General features: G+C 43.7%; 1 protein-coding gene across 2 annotated transcripts; it reads left to right on the top strand.

The window, feature by feature from the left end:
* Positions 1-558: 558 nt before the first annotated feature.
* usp18 (ubiquitin specific peptidase 18) lies at positions 559-13,922 on the top strand. 2 transcript variants are annotated; one of them, XM_080518475.1, is made up of 11 exons: positions 559-669; positions 1,893-1,989; positions 2,546-2,688; positions 2,764-2,843; positions 2,939-3,073; positions 3,162-3,257; positions 3,343-3,504; positions 3,580-3,711; positions 3,941-3,984; positions 4,789-4,880; positions 13,785-13,922. In XM_080518475.1, the coding sequence occupies exons 1-10, from the start codon at positions 624-626 to the stop codon at positions 4,856-4,858; spliced, it is 1,005 nt and encodes a 334-aa protein (XP_080374601.1). In that variant the 5' UTR covers positions 559-623; the 3' UTR covers positions 4,859-4,880; positions 13,785-13,922. The 2 variants fall into 2 exon arrangements, with proteins under 2 accessions (XP_080374601.1, XP_080374600.1); XM_080518474.1 differs by lacking the exon at positions 13,785-13,922 and having other exon boundaries at positions 4,789-5,152.
* Positions 13,923-14,734: the final 812 nt, after the last annotated feature.

Below are 14,734 nucleotides of genomic sequence, written 5' to 3'. Positions count from 1 at the left end.
TTAAAACACTGAAATACATTTAAAAGTGTTGTGTAGGAAATATTTGTTTTTAAAGCAGTAACTTTAGCATTCAATTTTGATTAAAGTACAATTCGTCTTAAATTCTCACCGTGCAAATACAATAAAGAATCTGAATATTTCTTTTATTTCCTGATAAAGTGTTTTTCCATTAATATCATAGTCCAGTTTCACATTTGCAGGTCGGAGTTAAGTGAATAGAAACTAAACCATCATTTTGGTAGAAAAATAGAAACTGAGAGCAGAGTTTACTTCCACCACTGCACGTTTAGGGACGTCTCTGTGCACCCGAAGTCACTGGGTCACTTTGGGCAGTTAAATATCCAAATAAAACTACACATATCGGATTTAGGTAGGTGGAATGACGTCAGTAAGTGTTTGACAAGTGTTGAAACGGCGGCTGAGCTTGCATTTGCTTTCTTGAACTATTTTTTACTGACTTATTTTAGGTTTCGTTTCTGTGAAATGAACGCATAAAACGAAACTGAAGCCGGGACGGACGCCATTTTTCTTGTGGGCAGGCTGATAGCCGTCCACACACAGCGATCAAAACACTTCTGCAGCTTCAATCAGCTGACTTATCCCAACAAACTCAATCTGCACCGATGTCTTCTCGGATATGTGTGTGGTTTTCCAGGAGTTCTTATTCTGGTGAGTAAATGCTGTTTACTTTCCTCTCAATTCTCTCAATTCTACCTTGCTAATAAAATTACATAAAGTGAAAGACAATTACGAAAATGTACAAGAACGTGTATCAGTATGATATTTGACTTACTCGATGTATTTAAAATGATTAACAAGAGCTTTCAGACATTCTGTAGAGATCCTGGGTCAGATTAATAATAGTCGCAGTTTTCGGTGTTTTGGATAAATTGGTTTCCATGTTAATTGATGACCAACTTTTGCGTCTGTCGTTGCGCCCAGCGGCAGATGTTAAAATAAGATTATTTTAAACGCTATGACACTTCGAATCTATGTTGTAAATGCGGTTAAACGGCCCTCACCAGGACAACTACGTTTTTTTCTGCCGGGTTTTTAAACATCTAATGTTTACATGAGACAACGACGGACGCGAAAGCAGGTTGGTCACCAGTTAACAGGGAAACGAGATATTCCGCAACACCATCCTGTTGGAAGTTGATTCGATTGTCAAGCGAGATGCCCATCCATCTATCCATCCATCGGTCTTGTTTTTGCATTATTGAAAAACAGTAAATTATTGAACAATCACAATATGTATTGGACCTGTAAAGGTAGTAACCGGCCTTTGCCAATAACAAGTTTTGATTGCTGAGTTGGATAAAGCAATATTAGTATTAGTATTTATACAGTTTTATAAATAACCCAATACACCACTCAAGTGGTGCCACTGAGGACAAACCCCCTCACGGTGAATCACACATTTCTGGGGGTTTATCTTCTGGAGAAACTTATTAACCTTCAGTTTGTTGTGAGCTTTGTCTGGTCCTTGTTATAAATACCTTCTGCGCTGTCTGCTAGTATTTAACAACTATTTTCCTCCTCACACGCTTTATTAAATCCTTCAGTTGAGTTTCATTGGAATAGAAAGGTAAACAACGTAGCCGGGGTGTGTGTGTGAAGTCAGCCTGCTTGACGTCTCCTTTACAGAGTCTTAAACCAATAAACCCAATGTGCTCAGTGCCCGGGCGGCTCCACTTGGATTTGTTATGATATCACAATATATACATGAGCTGGGTGTTCTAGACAGCTGTATTGACATTTTGAACCCATAATCGCTCATGATGCACTCTGCTGCTACAAGTGAATTACATTTTGATTCCTGGTTTAAATGGATGGAGGGGGGGTGGCTCCGGCTAGATGTCTGCTTTCACCTTGCCCACGGTCTGTGACAGGAATGAGAGGCCTCACCAACCACCATCTGTCCTGCTGTGTCAACACTTTGCTGCAGACGCTCTCCGCCACTTGGGAAATCGCAGATCTTCTGGAAAAGTAAGTAAAGAAAGAATGAAAGACTAATTATTCTGAGTATTCCTCTTAATGCCCCGTTGTGCTTTGGATAAGATGGTTACAGTCAATATTGCTTCATAAATTGGGCTCTTATTTTACTAATACACTATTTTAATGACAAATCATCCACCATATAGTTCTGGCAGTAACTATTGTTTGAATATATTTTTAGACGTTTTCAAATACTATTTGTTATTATTATTATGATTATTTGATTGTAATATTCTCACACATTGAAGAACGTTTGACAAATTCTGCAAATTTCACACATTTAAGAACGGTCACTAAATTCCAACGTGCTCAGTCGTCATGGAAACGTGAGGCTCGTCCTATGATTGTATGAAGCTGTTAAAGGCTGGATTTTTGATATGTTTGATGGTCGTATGAAATTCTACACTGGGTGCCATTATGTCTGACCGCTGTCATAAAGACTATATATTTGAAAAAGTCAACAGTGTCCATGTGGATACAAATATGTTTTTCTACAGGGAAAAAAAAAAAAATGTGATGAACAATGAGGGTTGATGAATTCCACCAGGTGGGACACGGCGGGTCGGAGTGGTGAAGTCGGTAACGTCCCCCTGCAGTTGAAGCGAGTCCTGGCGGCCATGCGGGGCGACTCCCTTCAGCCCGCGCCACATCAGGACTTCCTCCGGTGTCTCCACACAAACAACATCCGACGTAATAAGAGCCACAGATTCACACATTTCACCGGGCCGCCGGATGCTTCTTCCCCTGAGACGCGTTGTTTTGCAGTGAACAGGCAGCACGATGCAGACGAGGTGTTCCTCTTCATCCTCAACTTCATCCAGAAGCAGATGGACGACGGCGCTCTGGTTGGTCAGTCGCTCCTCCGCTCTATTCGTCCTCCTCGATTGACACACCCTCACAGTGTTTCTGTGTTGTTGTTTTCTTGTTTTGTCCTCTCCAGGCTCTGGAAATCCAGGACCTGTACCGCATTTCAGTGGAGAATGTGCTGCAGTGTTTGGATTGCTCCTCCGTCCAGACTCGAAGCAGCTACCTGCTCAGCCTGCCGCTGCACATCAAGGACGACCACAACTCTCTGGTGACGCCTCTTTTTGTCTTCACGTGTGCTTGTTTGAGAATTAAAAACTTGTTAAAAGGACAGATAATTAGCTGGTCAACTCTTTCAGGGAGACTGCCTGACCTCCTTCTTTGAGCTCCAGGAGCTGACGGACCGGAACTGTTGCTTCTGCGCACAGTGTGGGACAAAGACTCCCTCCAAGCAGGTCAGGCTTCACACAAGTCCAAATCCCAGCCAGTGTTTCCTGTGATGCACTCTTTAAAGGGAGGCGTTTGATTCGTGCCCCTCAGGGCCTCCGCCTGCTCTCCCTGCCTCCGATCCTGTGTGTCCACTTGAAGCGATTCCGTAACATGCGAGGCGACCTGCAGAAACTCCAGTGCAGGCTGACTTTCCCCGAAACCTTTGACTTCTCCGCGGTGGCGAGAGACGCCCTGGCCTCTACCTTCACCCAGGTACCGTCGCCAAACATACCTGAAGATTATACGCTGATAAAACCCAGACTGCTGAAAGTGTCTTTGTTGTTGCAGGAGGCTTGCAGGTACACTTTGTACGCGGTGGTCGTGCACTCTGGAGTTACATCATGTGGCCACTACACGGCGTACGTCCGTCACGGGGGCAACAATCGCTGGTATTATGCAGACGACAGTCACGTTCAACAGGTATAAACAAGCTCTACTGTTTTCTTTTGCACATTTGCTTTTAACATCTCATAATGTTGGGGATGTTCAGTGTTTTCTTACCATCATTTGTTTTTATTTAAAAAAAACTGCTTTTAATACTTGGCACAAATCAATTTCTTTTGTTTTAAAAAGAGCTACACAAATAAAATATAATACTATTATTATTATTATTAAATCTGTTTAATTTGATTCCCACTGTAACTCTCAGGTCTCATGGGAGGACGTGCAGACGACATATGGTGGAAGAAACAGGTAACATACACATTATTGTTTTGGATTTTTAAAATCCTCATAAACCTTGGTAGGAAATTCACTAAAGCCACCATAACATGTCAATGATACGATCACATTTCTAAGTAGTATAAAAGTCACCTATTTCACAATTCTTGGTCAAAAATAGGCTTTCTACTGTCTATATATTGTGTACTGTTGTATTCATGATAAGTTACTATAATTATTTGACGTGTGTTTACAAATAGAAGCACTTGCAGTCGTTTTCTGTGTCCCTGACTGATGATCAAGCAAATGTAAAGCGTCAATATAAGGCATGTTAAACAATTTAAATCTACAAACCTCATGTATTCTAGTAGTTCTATCGGTTTTTCATTATTCGTCTCGGGAAATAAACTACATAAAAAGATGTCCAAGTTATCAACTCCGGTTACTATCAGATGAAGAGTGAACCCCCTCATTCCGGGGCTTCATTCATTCATTCAGTGGGTTAAATTCACTCCATGTTGCTTCACGGGTTGAATCCGAGGTTCTAATAAAGCATTTTTAAGCTGACGTAATTCAGCTTTTATCTTTTTTTATTTGCCGAAGCGGCTACAAACTTTCAACAAAGCCTCATTGTTGGCTCCTTGATGGACATTTAAAGCTGATTGTGTGTTTTTCTCCCTGCGAGGACAAGCAGAAGAAATCCATCTCGGCTGTCGCATTGTCTTCGAACAACAAACACTTTTCACTTCCTCGTCCCTCTGCTGCAACCGCCATCTTAACTCCGCAAGACGATCTGAAGAATGACTTTAAAATTGCTCGTTGTGTGTCTCTTCACAGTAACACAGCCTACATGTTGATGTACAGAAGAGGCTCAGAGCAGGTCCAACAACCGGAAGCTTCCGGCTGAGCAGACGACGTGAACTCTTCAGGTGACCTGGTCCAACATAGGAATTAAAGAAAAAAAAAAAAAAAAGGAATCCCATTATCTTCTAATAATTAATTATACTGATCTTTGGAGAAGGTTTCACCTCTGACCTCTGACTTCCTGAGGAATGCAGAGCTGCGTGAGGGTTTGACCAGTAGGTGGCGATGAAGACTCAAAGCACAGGAGGGTTTCCTCGGCAGACCACACACGCTGTGCACTCACCCAGTGATATATGGTGGGGGGGGGGACATTTTCTGTTTTGGGGGAAATACCTGCTGCAGGACTCATTCATGAAGTCACTCTCTCTTCTCTGTGCTTTCCTCTCATGCGTTATTTGAACACTAATAAAACACATTTGAGTGAGAACAGCTCTGTTGTTTCGTTGCATCTGCTGACGCGCCGACACCGACAAGCCGGGGAGCTTCCAGGCTGCAGCGCGTCGCAGTCTGACGAGGCGAGGTGTCGCGGTCGCGGCCACAGAAAGCCGAGCGCCGAGGGAACCGTGAGAAGTGGTGTCGATGTGCCTCTGAGCTCTGACAGAATGGAACATGTCTGCCCAGCGCCAGAGGCAGCAGCGGCAGGCCTCATGCTTAGTCATCGCCGAGGAGGAGGAGGAGGAGGAGGAGTGCAGATCAGGGGTACCAGTGTGTTTTCATTTGACTCACAGTCACAGATGCGGCCAGAAGTTCTGCATTGTTGACAAGAGATGATAACTCATTTCCTAATGACTCTGGAGTCTGAAGCGTTCGCTGGAAAGCGGCCCGACGCCACCGAGTAATGACTTGTACAGTCTTTTGTACGAGTCATAAATATTTAGATTGACAAGAGAATATCCAGCTCTTGCTTTTGTTTGCGCGATGCCAAAATCTTAATGAGTTATCAGTCAAAGGTAATTATGGTTTTAGAGTAACAATAGATCAAAGAAGTGTGTTTAATATGGAAATATTGAAGTCATACACTTCTGGAATGTCGAGTTGATTGTGAGAAGCACTGCAGCATGACCGCGAAAAAGAGATAAGAGATTCCCTTCAAATTATTATACTCCTTACATTTATTAACCCTTAAACAGGTTGCTTTACTAAAACCTTCGGGAAATCTGTTTCTTTAAAGCAAAGGTGCCCAAACTACATTATGATCCACGAGCCTACTGCACTTTGAAAATGGCCGACGCATCAAACTAACCCGCTTGTATCGTCCCTCTCAACACTGACACAAACAAGTTACCTCATAACAATTGTCGAGGTAATCAAATAAAAAAAATCGAGTGCAGAAATACAAAATTCCAATCACCCTGCAGTTTGTATATTTGAGCTTCTGCAATGTAAAGACTTCCTCAAGGTTTTGTAGGAGCTAATTGAATGTGGATGTTTTGTGCAGAAGTTTTGAGTTAAGACACTTTAAGTCACTAAAATGAGTTTGACCCCCAGTTTTAAAGGGCTATTTTTCCAAAGTCCAGGCAGTTTGACAAATGCAGACATTTTAAATGATCATAGCCTTTGAGGAGTCGTGATCTCGTCTAAAGACTTCAGTGTCGTCTGTCCACACGGATGTCCATGTGCTCCTGTTTTTAATGTTCACAGCGTATTGTTCTCTCTCTCTCTCTCTCTGTGTGTGTGTGTGTGTGTGTGTGTGTGTGTGTGTGTGGTTTGGTTGCAGTAACAAGCAGCACATGCATCTACTAGTGGCTCCAGATAAAAACTACATCGCGTTTCCATGTAAATGGACATTGTTTTGAAAACGTTGCTTTGAAAACGTGAAACTCTTCTGAAACGAAAGCACAAAAAACGATGCGTTTTCACTTGAACCGTGTTGCAAATGAGGCCTTAAACTGCACAACACGTTGTAGTAGTGTGGAGAACTTCAACACTGAAAGTTGAGATGTCTTTTGTTTCTCAAATATGAATGAATGATGACGACGTTCTGAGACGAGACGACGTTCTCATCAAACCGGCGTTGCGTTTGTGTGCGCCGGACGGCTGAACCCCGAGGTCTGGCGTACGACGCCTGACCCCCCCACCCCCCCCCCCCCCCCCCCGGCCTCCGTCTGTGTGGGCGAGCGTCGGTTACTCACACACTTTTATGGCAGATCATAATCCCCGCAATTAACTTTCAACTCTTTATCTCAGCCGGGTGTTTGTCAAGGACACCTCGGCGTCGTCCGCCTCTCTTTCTGCATTTTGTTTGTGTGGCGGCGATCGTGATTGACACAATAAATCTGTAAAAACTCAAAGTGAAAGATTTATGGTGCGAGCGGGCACGTAGGCCGCAGCAGCAGCTCTGGAAGTGTTGGACTCGGGGGAATAAGCCAAGACGGTCAGCTCACTGTTGCCGTGTGTGTTTACCAGTTACTAGGTGAGCACACCGCTGTAATGTGTGGAATTTGGCTATTTGAGAACCACTCTTGAATTTTCGCCTTTTATGTGAGTGGAGGGTTTCACGGGCTCTGATAGACGCTTCTGTCTGACTTGATTTCTCTCGTTTCTTCTTCTTCTTCTTTTTTTTTTGGTTTAAACGCCACGGCTTGCCACGCCTCACCGCCACATTCCGTTTGAAGACGATCAACACTTTATGCCGCTTGTCAAAGACTTTATTGTGCTCTTCCGCCGCTGCGAGACAAAGCAGTAAGGAAGCCGTAAAGCTGAACCGAACGAGCAAACTCTACATGACACTCGACAGGCAGGAAGACATATTCATCCCTCTTCTATAAAGCTTCATTCTACTCGTGTTTGCAGGGCGCTGCGCCGCTTCATTTTGTTTATTTATCTTTTCATAACGGACATGAAAAGAAAACACATATGAGAGAAGATGCAAACATGACAAGTCTTGGGAAACAGATGAGGCTGGAAAAACTGTAACCCTTCTCTTAACTTAAAAAAAACCTCTTGAATACAAACAGAATCACGTTTTCCTGCACCGGTGCCTTCAAGAAATGAACATAGAGAATGGAGCTGTAACTCGAGTAACATTTCTGTAAATATAGACAAAGATGGATGATGTTTCCAGTTTTACCTCCATTTGAAAAGCAAATTTCTGTTTCACGCAATCGTCTATAACCATGCAGTGCGTAGCGGCCTTCTGCACTTCTGCAACTGTTTACGTGACCAAATAATTATGGTGCAGTGTAACGAACATCGATGTTCCGCGCACGTAAAGTGAACTGGTTTTTCCTCCGCGACCATTTCTTCATTTCATTGAGAATTTACACGCCTCGTTTCTGCAGCTTTAAAAAGGGGAACTGCTTGTCACACTGTCTCTACGCGCTTCTCCTTTTCTGCCCGCAGCAGGATGAATAGTGAATAGCTGTAAAGGAGTCGACTTCCCCTTGACAGGAAACAAGTGACCCCCCCCCCCCCCCCCACACCCCCACCCAAATCCCTTCAAACCCTTCAAATGATCTCCACCCTGATTTATTTGACCCTACAGAACCTATTGAACCTGCCCAGGAGCAGATCTGTTGGATTGGTCGTCTCGCTTTGCGCAGCCTGTTTCTGGTTACGTCATGAGGTTTCACATAGGAAATGGTTCCGTCTCCAGCCTGCAAGGCCCGGTGACCATGGTGAAGTCTGCTTTTGTAAATAGAAAAACACGAACTGAAGGCAAATATCTGCTGCATGACTTAGATTTTTCCTCTCATAAAAAAAAAAAAAAGAGAGAAAGAAACTGGTGAATCAGATAAAGCAGATAGAATTGAAAATCTACCCGTCATGAAAAATAAAGAGCAGAATCTGAGTGATGAGGATTAAAATATAAAATCAGACTGGAGCTGTGGCCTTTTTTTCTCTCTGGGCTGTTAACATACGTGCCGTGTCTGTGAAGATACTATGGCGAATTTCTGTTGAAACGAACGCTGCACGTCATGAGCGGAGTCTTATCTTTCCCCTGTGAGTTCATAGAATTCCCTCTCAGGCGGGAGAGAAGGAGTCTGGTCAACACAACGTTTCCCTCTCTCTCTCTCTCTCTGCCTGTGTTTTCAGGCTGTCCTCCCCGAGATTCTTGGCAATCCCGGCGCAATAAATACAGCATCTGCTGGGTTTTCTAGGAAAAGCGCTGTCGAGCAGTCGAAGGCAAAAAAGACAGTTGGAGGTGAAGCGGATTCCCTTTTCTTTGGATTCAAAATATCAAATGGTACCAGTATTGAACTGCCAATCATACCACAGTAGCCATGGCCTATACAGTAGTTGTATTTTTTCTTTGTTTTAGAAATAGATGGAGGCTAATGGTGGCTGTTCCTGCAGAAAACATGTCATTTCAAAGAATTTGTTCACAATTTGCTGAATTTCCAGCTGGAAATATTGAAGACTTTCTCAGTTTTTTCGGTTCATGAAGCTCCACTGGAGTGAGGAAGCCTCTGCAGACGTCGGTTCTCACCGGAGGTGACCGGAGGCCCCTCGATAATTGTCTTCGAGACATGCAAGGATATACGACCTGATGCCCCACCCTCGTCTTCATAAGTCTGTCGTTACCCTTCAGCTCGCGGCCTTATCTCGCGTCCTTATCTTCAGACCTGGGATCCAGGGAAGATCAGCTGTCGTCTCAGCGGCAGGCCCGCTCAGGTTGCAGCTGAAATGGCTTTTACCGGCGGGGTCGGCTAACTGTCTGTAACTGCTTCCAACTGTGCATGAAGGTAGTTTGTTTGCGTTGTAATTTTTTTTTTTTTTTTTTTTGTGGAGACACGAGGTGGACGGACGTCTCGTTGCGCCCCGTGAGAACTCATTTGGGCGTCGAGAGATATGGTGGTAATAAATCCCCATCTTCGTTTTTTTTTTTTTTTCTGGCACCCCCTCAAATTAAAAATCCTCCTCCGTCCCGTGTCTCAGTATGCAGGAATGAGAGGAATTGCAGCTTGGGGCGAAGCGCGGCCTCGCCGCTCCAGCTTGAGGCTCGCGATAAGCCTCACAACAGCCTGTTAACTGCGGCACATTGCAGCCTGTGCACGCATGCCAATCAGTTGCTACATCAGAGCTCCTGTTAATAATTTGTACTGTAGGTAAAAAAAAAAAAAAAAGGAAAGAAAACCTGGGGAACTGTCAGAGCAAAACTGCCCTACATGCCGACAGTGGCACTTTTTCACTTCTCCTTGGTCATGTTGATGGGACTTGACCCCGGTCAGCCGCCGCTATGGGCCGGGCACCTTGAGAAGTGAGCCCTCCATTGTCGGAGCTCTTTGACCTGCTCTCTCCTTCAGCCTCTCCTATTTCCGCACAAAGACTCTCTAATGCCAGGTAGCTGGAGCTGGCATTCCTGTTGCATTCCAGCACGGGGAAGTTGCCGGGATCAGGATGAAAAATGCCTGAAACAAAGGCCTACTCTCATTCACGGGGTTTAGGGTTCTGTGGGAAAGTCCAGGCCGGACAGAGGTTGGATGGCAGAGGAATGCGACACGGGGGCATAGCTCACACAGTCTCTATGACACAGACGCAAAGATACATTGACAAGGTAGAGGTCCTCTTACATGAGGAGCCATGAAAGAGGATGATAACCGCTGCAGAGACCCTCTTTTTTTGTTTTTTTTTATCATGGTTTCTCATGGTTTGATTGAACCTGAACGCTCCACACCCGACTGTCACCTCTGCACCTTTACATTGTTATTGGCTTTCACTCAGTAGCAGCAGTAAAGAGACAATCAAAAGCAGTTCAACAGTACTTCCCAACCTTTACGGGCTGTAGACTCTTAGACTGTGGTGTATTAAAAAAACCTGAAAATCGCCTTTCATCGGATGAGCTTTTGACTTCTGCTACTCAGTCAGGTGTGGTCGCTAACCTCAATATTCCAGATCAACCCTCGTGGAGAAACACAGACTTGGAACAAGTCAAGAACTAAAACGTCCTTCAAAACGTCATTAATTTCTCTCTCAGCGATGAACCCGCGCACCGATCACCATCATTTAAGAGTGGGCGGGTCATTTTCCTGGAGATCTGATTGGCCAGGAGGCGGAGCTCTGACCGCTTATCAGATATTCAGAGTAAGTTGCCGGGGTGATTTATCCCGGTGAAAAATTAACGCGCATCGTAGTACTGAAAACCCAGAGTTAATCTTTGACGTTATCTCGACAAGAGAAGATCCAGTGTTGTAGTCCAGGCCTCTGGTCTCATTTTGTCTTTTCTTGTTGTCCGATCTGGGCTTATTTGCCTTTGTGTGATCTGGTTTGGTCTTGTCTTGTCAAACAAGACAAATATATTTTGATAAAGTTGTACCATGTGTCATATTAAAGTACCATATCCACAAAAAACCAACCCTGAAATGACCACACATATTTTTGTTGTTTCGATTATCTGGCGTCAGTAACAGTAACCGTGTCTTTCAGTGAAGGATTGTGAAGAAATGTCATACTGGGTTATGTGAGAACTGGTGGACTTAGGAGTTGTTTGCATTCAATCATAAAGTTCACCAAGAGTGATGATGAGAGACAATATATGAGTGGAAACATGGCGAAGGCCTGTGTTCATGAGCGCGGCTGTAAAACTTTAATGACCCCGCATAATTTAGAAAAATGAGTGGAGCAGACTCAAGTGGGGAATTTTAAACAATGGTCTACTTTTGACTTTTTGTAATTTAAAGAGAGATTTGCAGAAAGGCAAGTATTAAATTCGTCACTCTCCAGCATGAAAAAAAACTCAGCGATTAACACATAATGTCTTTGTTGGATTCGTATTCTGACCGACACGTGTAAAGCCAAGGTTGCCCGTTATGTTATGTACAGGACTTTTTCTTGGCAGTAATTTACTGGAACCTCCCCTGATTCCCAGGCCAGAAATAGTCCCACACATAACCCAGCGTAAAAATGTAGACTTGTGGGTTGTTTTCTTTTTCTTTTTTTTACAGTGTAGTTTTTGTTCAGGTGGAACAGGAGTAGGGGGGATTGTTCCCTTCAGCAGCTTTATGAGTCATTGTTCAATTTGAAATATTCTTTTTTATGTCCCCTAAAGGGCAGCGCACGATTGTAAAGGGAAAAAAAAACTGATTTTCTATCACATATATTTCCAGGTTTTGTTTGCCTCCTGCTTAATGTAAACACTCTTTCTCACCCTGACTTTCTGTGATCACACGTTTTGTCAGTCGTGTTTTCATTGCTAATGGTCTGAAGTCTGTTGCTGTTCTTCCGCATGCGGAGGTTAAGTGTCTGACCTGGCTTCACCCCTTCACTCCCTCCCTGAGCCGCTTCTCAGCCGCACCTTGTGAAGATTTAGAGAGGAATTTACTGTCGAAGCTTTTTTTTTTTTTTTTTTTTTTTTAACTCTCCCACAACAGATACCGGCGCATTTTCTCCCCTTCAGTTCAGAGGAAGAGTCATTTTTACTTCTTAATGACGGCTGAGGCCTTTTAAAGCAGGATTCGGTGATCGGGGGGGGGGGGGGCATTTTTTTTCTGCTCGCTGGAGGCATGGCCCAAAGACTGGTGATGTTTGTGAACAAAGCTTTGGTCTAGAATGAAATATATTGCACAGATATCTGTGAGCGTGATATTTATGATGCCTGGAGGAGGACGTCTAATGACTCTAGAGTCCCAGTGAACTGTTGAAGCTTCAGTTTTATGATCAAGCACCTGCCAATTCAAAGAAATCCGGGAGTCAGAAGTTTGCTTTTCAATTTTTGTCTGTTGTTTTTTGTGATTGAGGAATTTTTGACGATCTTTAACTTGAATTAATTTTTATTTAACCTTACCTATCTTACAATTTTATGTATTTTTCATATTGGTTATTTACTGTGCTGAGTTGGAAACGCTCTGGTGGCTTTGGGCCCATTTATTCAATAATGTTTTCAAGTGAAAATGCAAAAACGTTCGTCATATTTTGAGCATCTGTCTCTCAGACACGGTTCTCAGAGCCACTCAAAATGCTTTTTTTTTTTTCCAGAACGGCACTCAAGGTGCAACTTTTCAAAAACTGTTTTGAAAGCACTCTGTCTCCTTGCATGAGGGAGACGCTGCGACCGCACGTCTGCATAACGGCCCTCATAAACAGTTCGTCTTGATGTACAATAAGAACCTCCAGAGTGACTCCCAGTTCATAATCTCATGGGACCTGGTAGTTTCATTTTAGTTGACAGTCGCTGTAATAACAATCCAACATGATTGACTTGTTCGCCATGCGTGTGTGTGGTTTCATTAAAAATGCAAACAACCGCTCCCACCGGTGGCTTTACATTGTTCTCAGTGTTTCTGCCGTCGCCGTGTAAATGTGACTTTTCTGCATCCCGAGTTTTCCCTTTGTGTCCACGACTCAAGTCTTCACTCTTTATTGAGCCAGAACCAGCATCAGCACCCTGCGACCCTCAACCAGATAAAGTCGTATAGAAGACATGAATAGAATAACTCTGGAATCAATTAATATTGTCATTTATATGAATTATTATTACTGTTTTTACCAGGATCAAACTATTAAAATGTAATTACGCAGTATTTAACATATATCTAATATCTCAACAATGAAGTTCAAAGAACAGAAAATGTTGATAATGTATGATTACTGTTTGTCTTGTTGATAGTGAGAATTAAAGATAACGTGACGGCGTGTACCCATGCCTATCTGACGTTAGTGCAGAGTAGCAGTATCGACGGTCGCAGCTACGCTAAACTGACCAGGTGAAAGGAGAATGACATGTTCTAAACAAAACTCCAAAACAAAATCAAAAGTACATTCCGCTTCACTTCGATTTGAGTAAATAAACGTTGTTCATACCACGCTAATCAACCGAAAACATGCTGTTAAACTGGATCTGTGTGATTGTTACTGAATAATCCAGCACATCCTACATTTCACTCTCAACTAGCATCTTGTTTTACCTGTAAACAAAGCCTATCTCTACACACAAATGCAGGCCGTCAGTTGTTGATAGATCTTTTTTTTTTTTCCTCTCCCAAGGTTTTGTTTGACTCGATTTCCTTTTTTTTTTTTTTTTTTTCACACAGAGATTAAATCACCAGAAACAATAGAAGCCGGCGTTTGTTTGGACTGAGCGACTGCCGTCGGCGCGCTATCGGCCCGGCCCGGGCGCTTCGGGCCCAGAGTCTATATGCAGTGTGCGGTTTTGGGGCGTTGGAGATGGAGCACGCGGGGAAATGAGAAGAGATCTGTTTCAGCCCACAGGCCCCCTTCATACTCTCTGATGTGGGTTCAAGACTTCCTCGGAAATGCAAGGCCTTCTGGGAGAGCACTTAAGTCGTCTCCAGAGTTCCTCTCACATGTGCTCTGAGCATGGACGGGCCTGATTTTTTTTTCTTAAGATTTAAACAAATAAAGATGCAAAAGCTTCGAATCAGATCTGTAAAGCTCCCCGAACCCTTGCTGAGCAGTGCATTGTGTCAGACCAAGTACATCTGGAGTGATTGCAGCACCTTTTGAAGGAATGAGGGAGTGTCGGCGCAAACGGAAGGGCACTCCGTATCGCACAGGTGATATTTCTTCGGGGTGGGGTCCGCTGTTAAAAAAAAAAAGGTTCAACCTCTGAAATGTCACTTCCTCTTCATGTCTGTGAAAATGCATTCCCACTGTTTTCTCATGCTCCCTTATCAGTCTTACTCAAACAAGGTGCTGGCTGGTGAGACGAACAGTGAACTATTATTTCCGCCATCTGCAGCCGGCGATGCATAGGGGCCGCCGCTAATGGACAGCAAGTGAATTTAGATGAAGGAAAAATGTTAAATGTTCATGGATATTCAATACCAGTGTCTTTACTTTTCTTTCTTTTTTTTTTTTAAAGGTTTTTCTGCTTTTTGTTAAGTGAATAAGGCTCCAGAGAGGCCCGACCCCTCTCATCTGCAGCCTGTTATGGCGGAGCGGGGGATGACTTCATGTTGGTCTCGGAGCGGTGGCTGGTAATTGGCCCGCTCTCCTCCTCCAGGCACGGGCCAAACAGAAC

The sequence above is a fragment of the Blennius ocellaris genome (assembly GCF_963422515.1).
Source record: "Blennius ocellaris genome assembly, chromosome: 22".
Classification (NCBI taxonomy): domain Eukaryota; kingdom Metazoa; phylum Chordata; class Actinopteri; order Blenniiformes; family Blenniidae; genus Blennius; species Blennius ocellaris.
The sequence above is the reverse complement of the archived record's forward strand: the minus strand, read 5'-3'. Positions and strand labels throughout refer to the sequence as shown.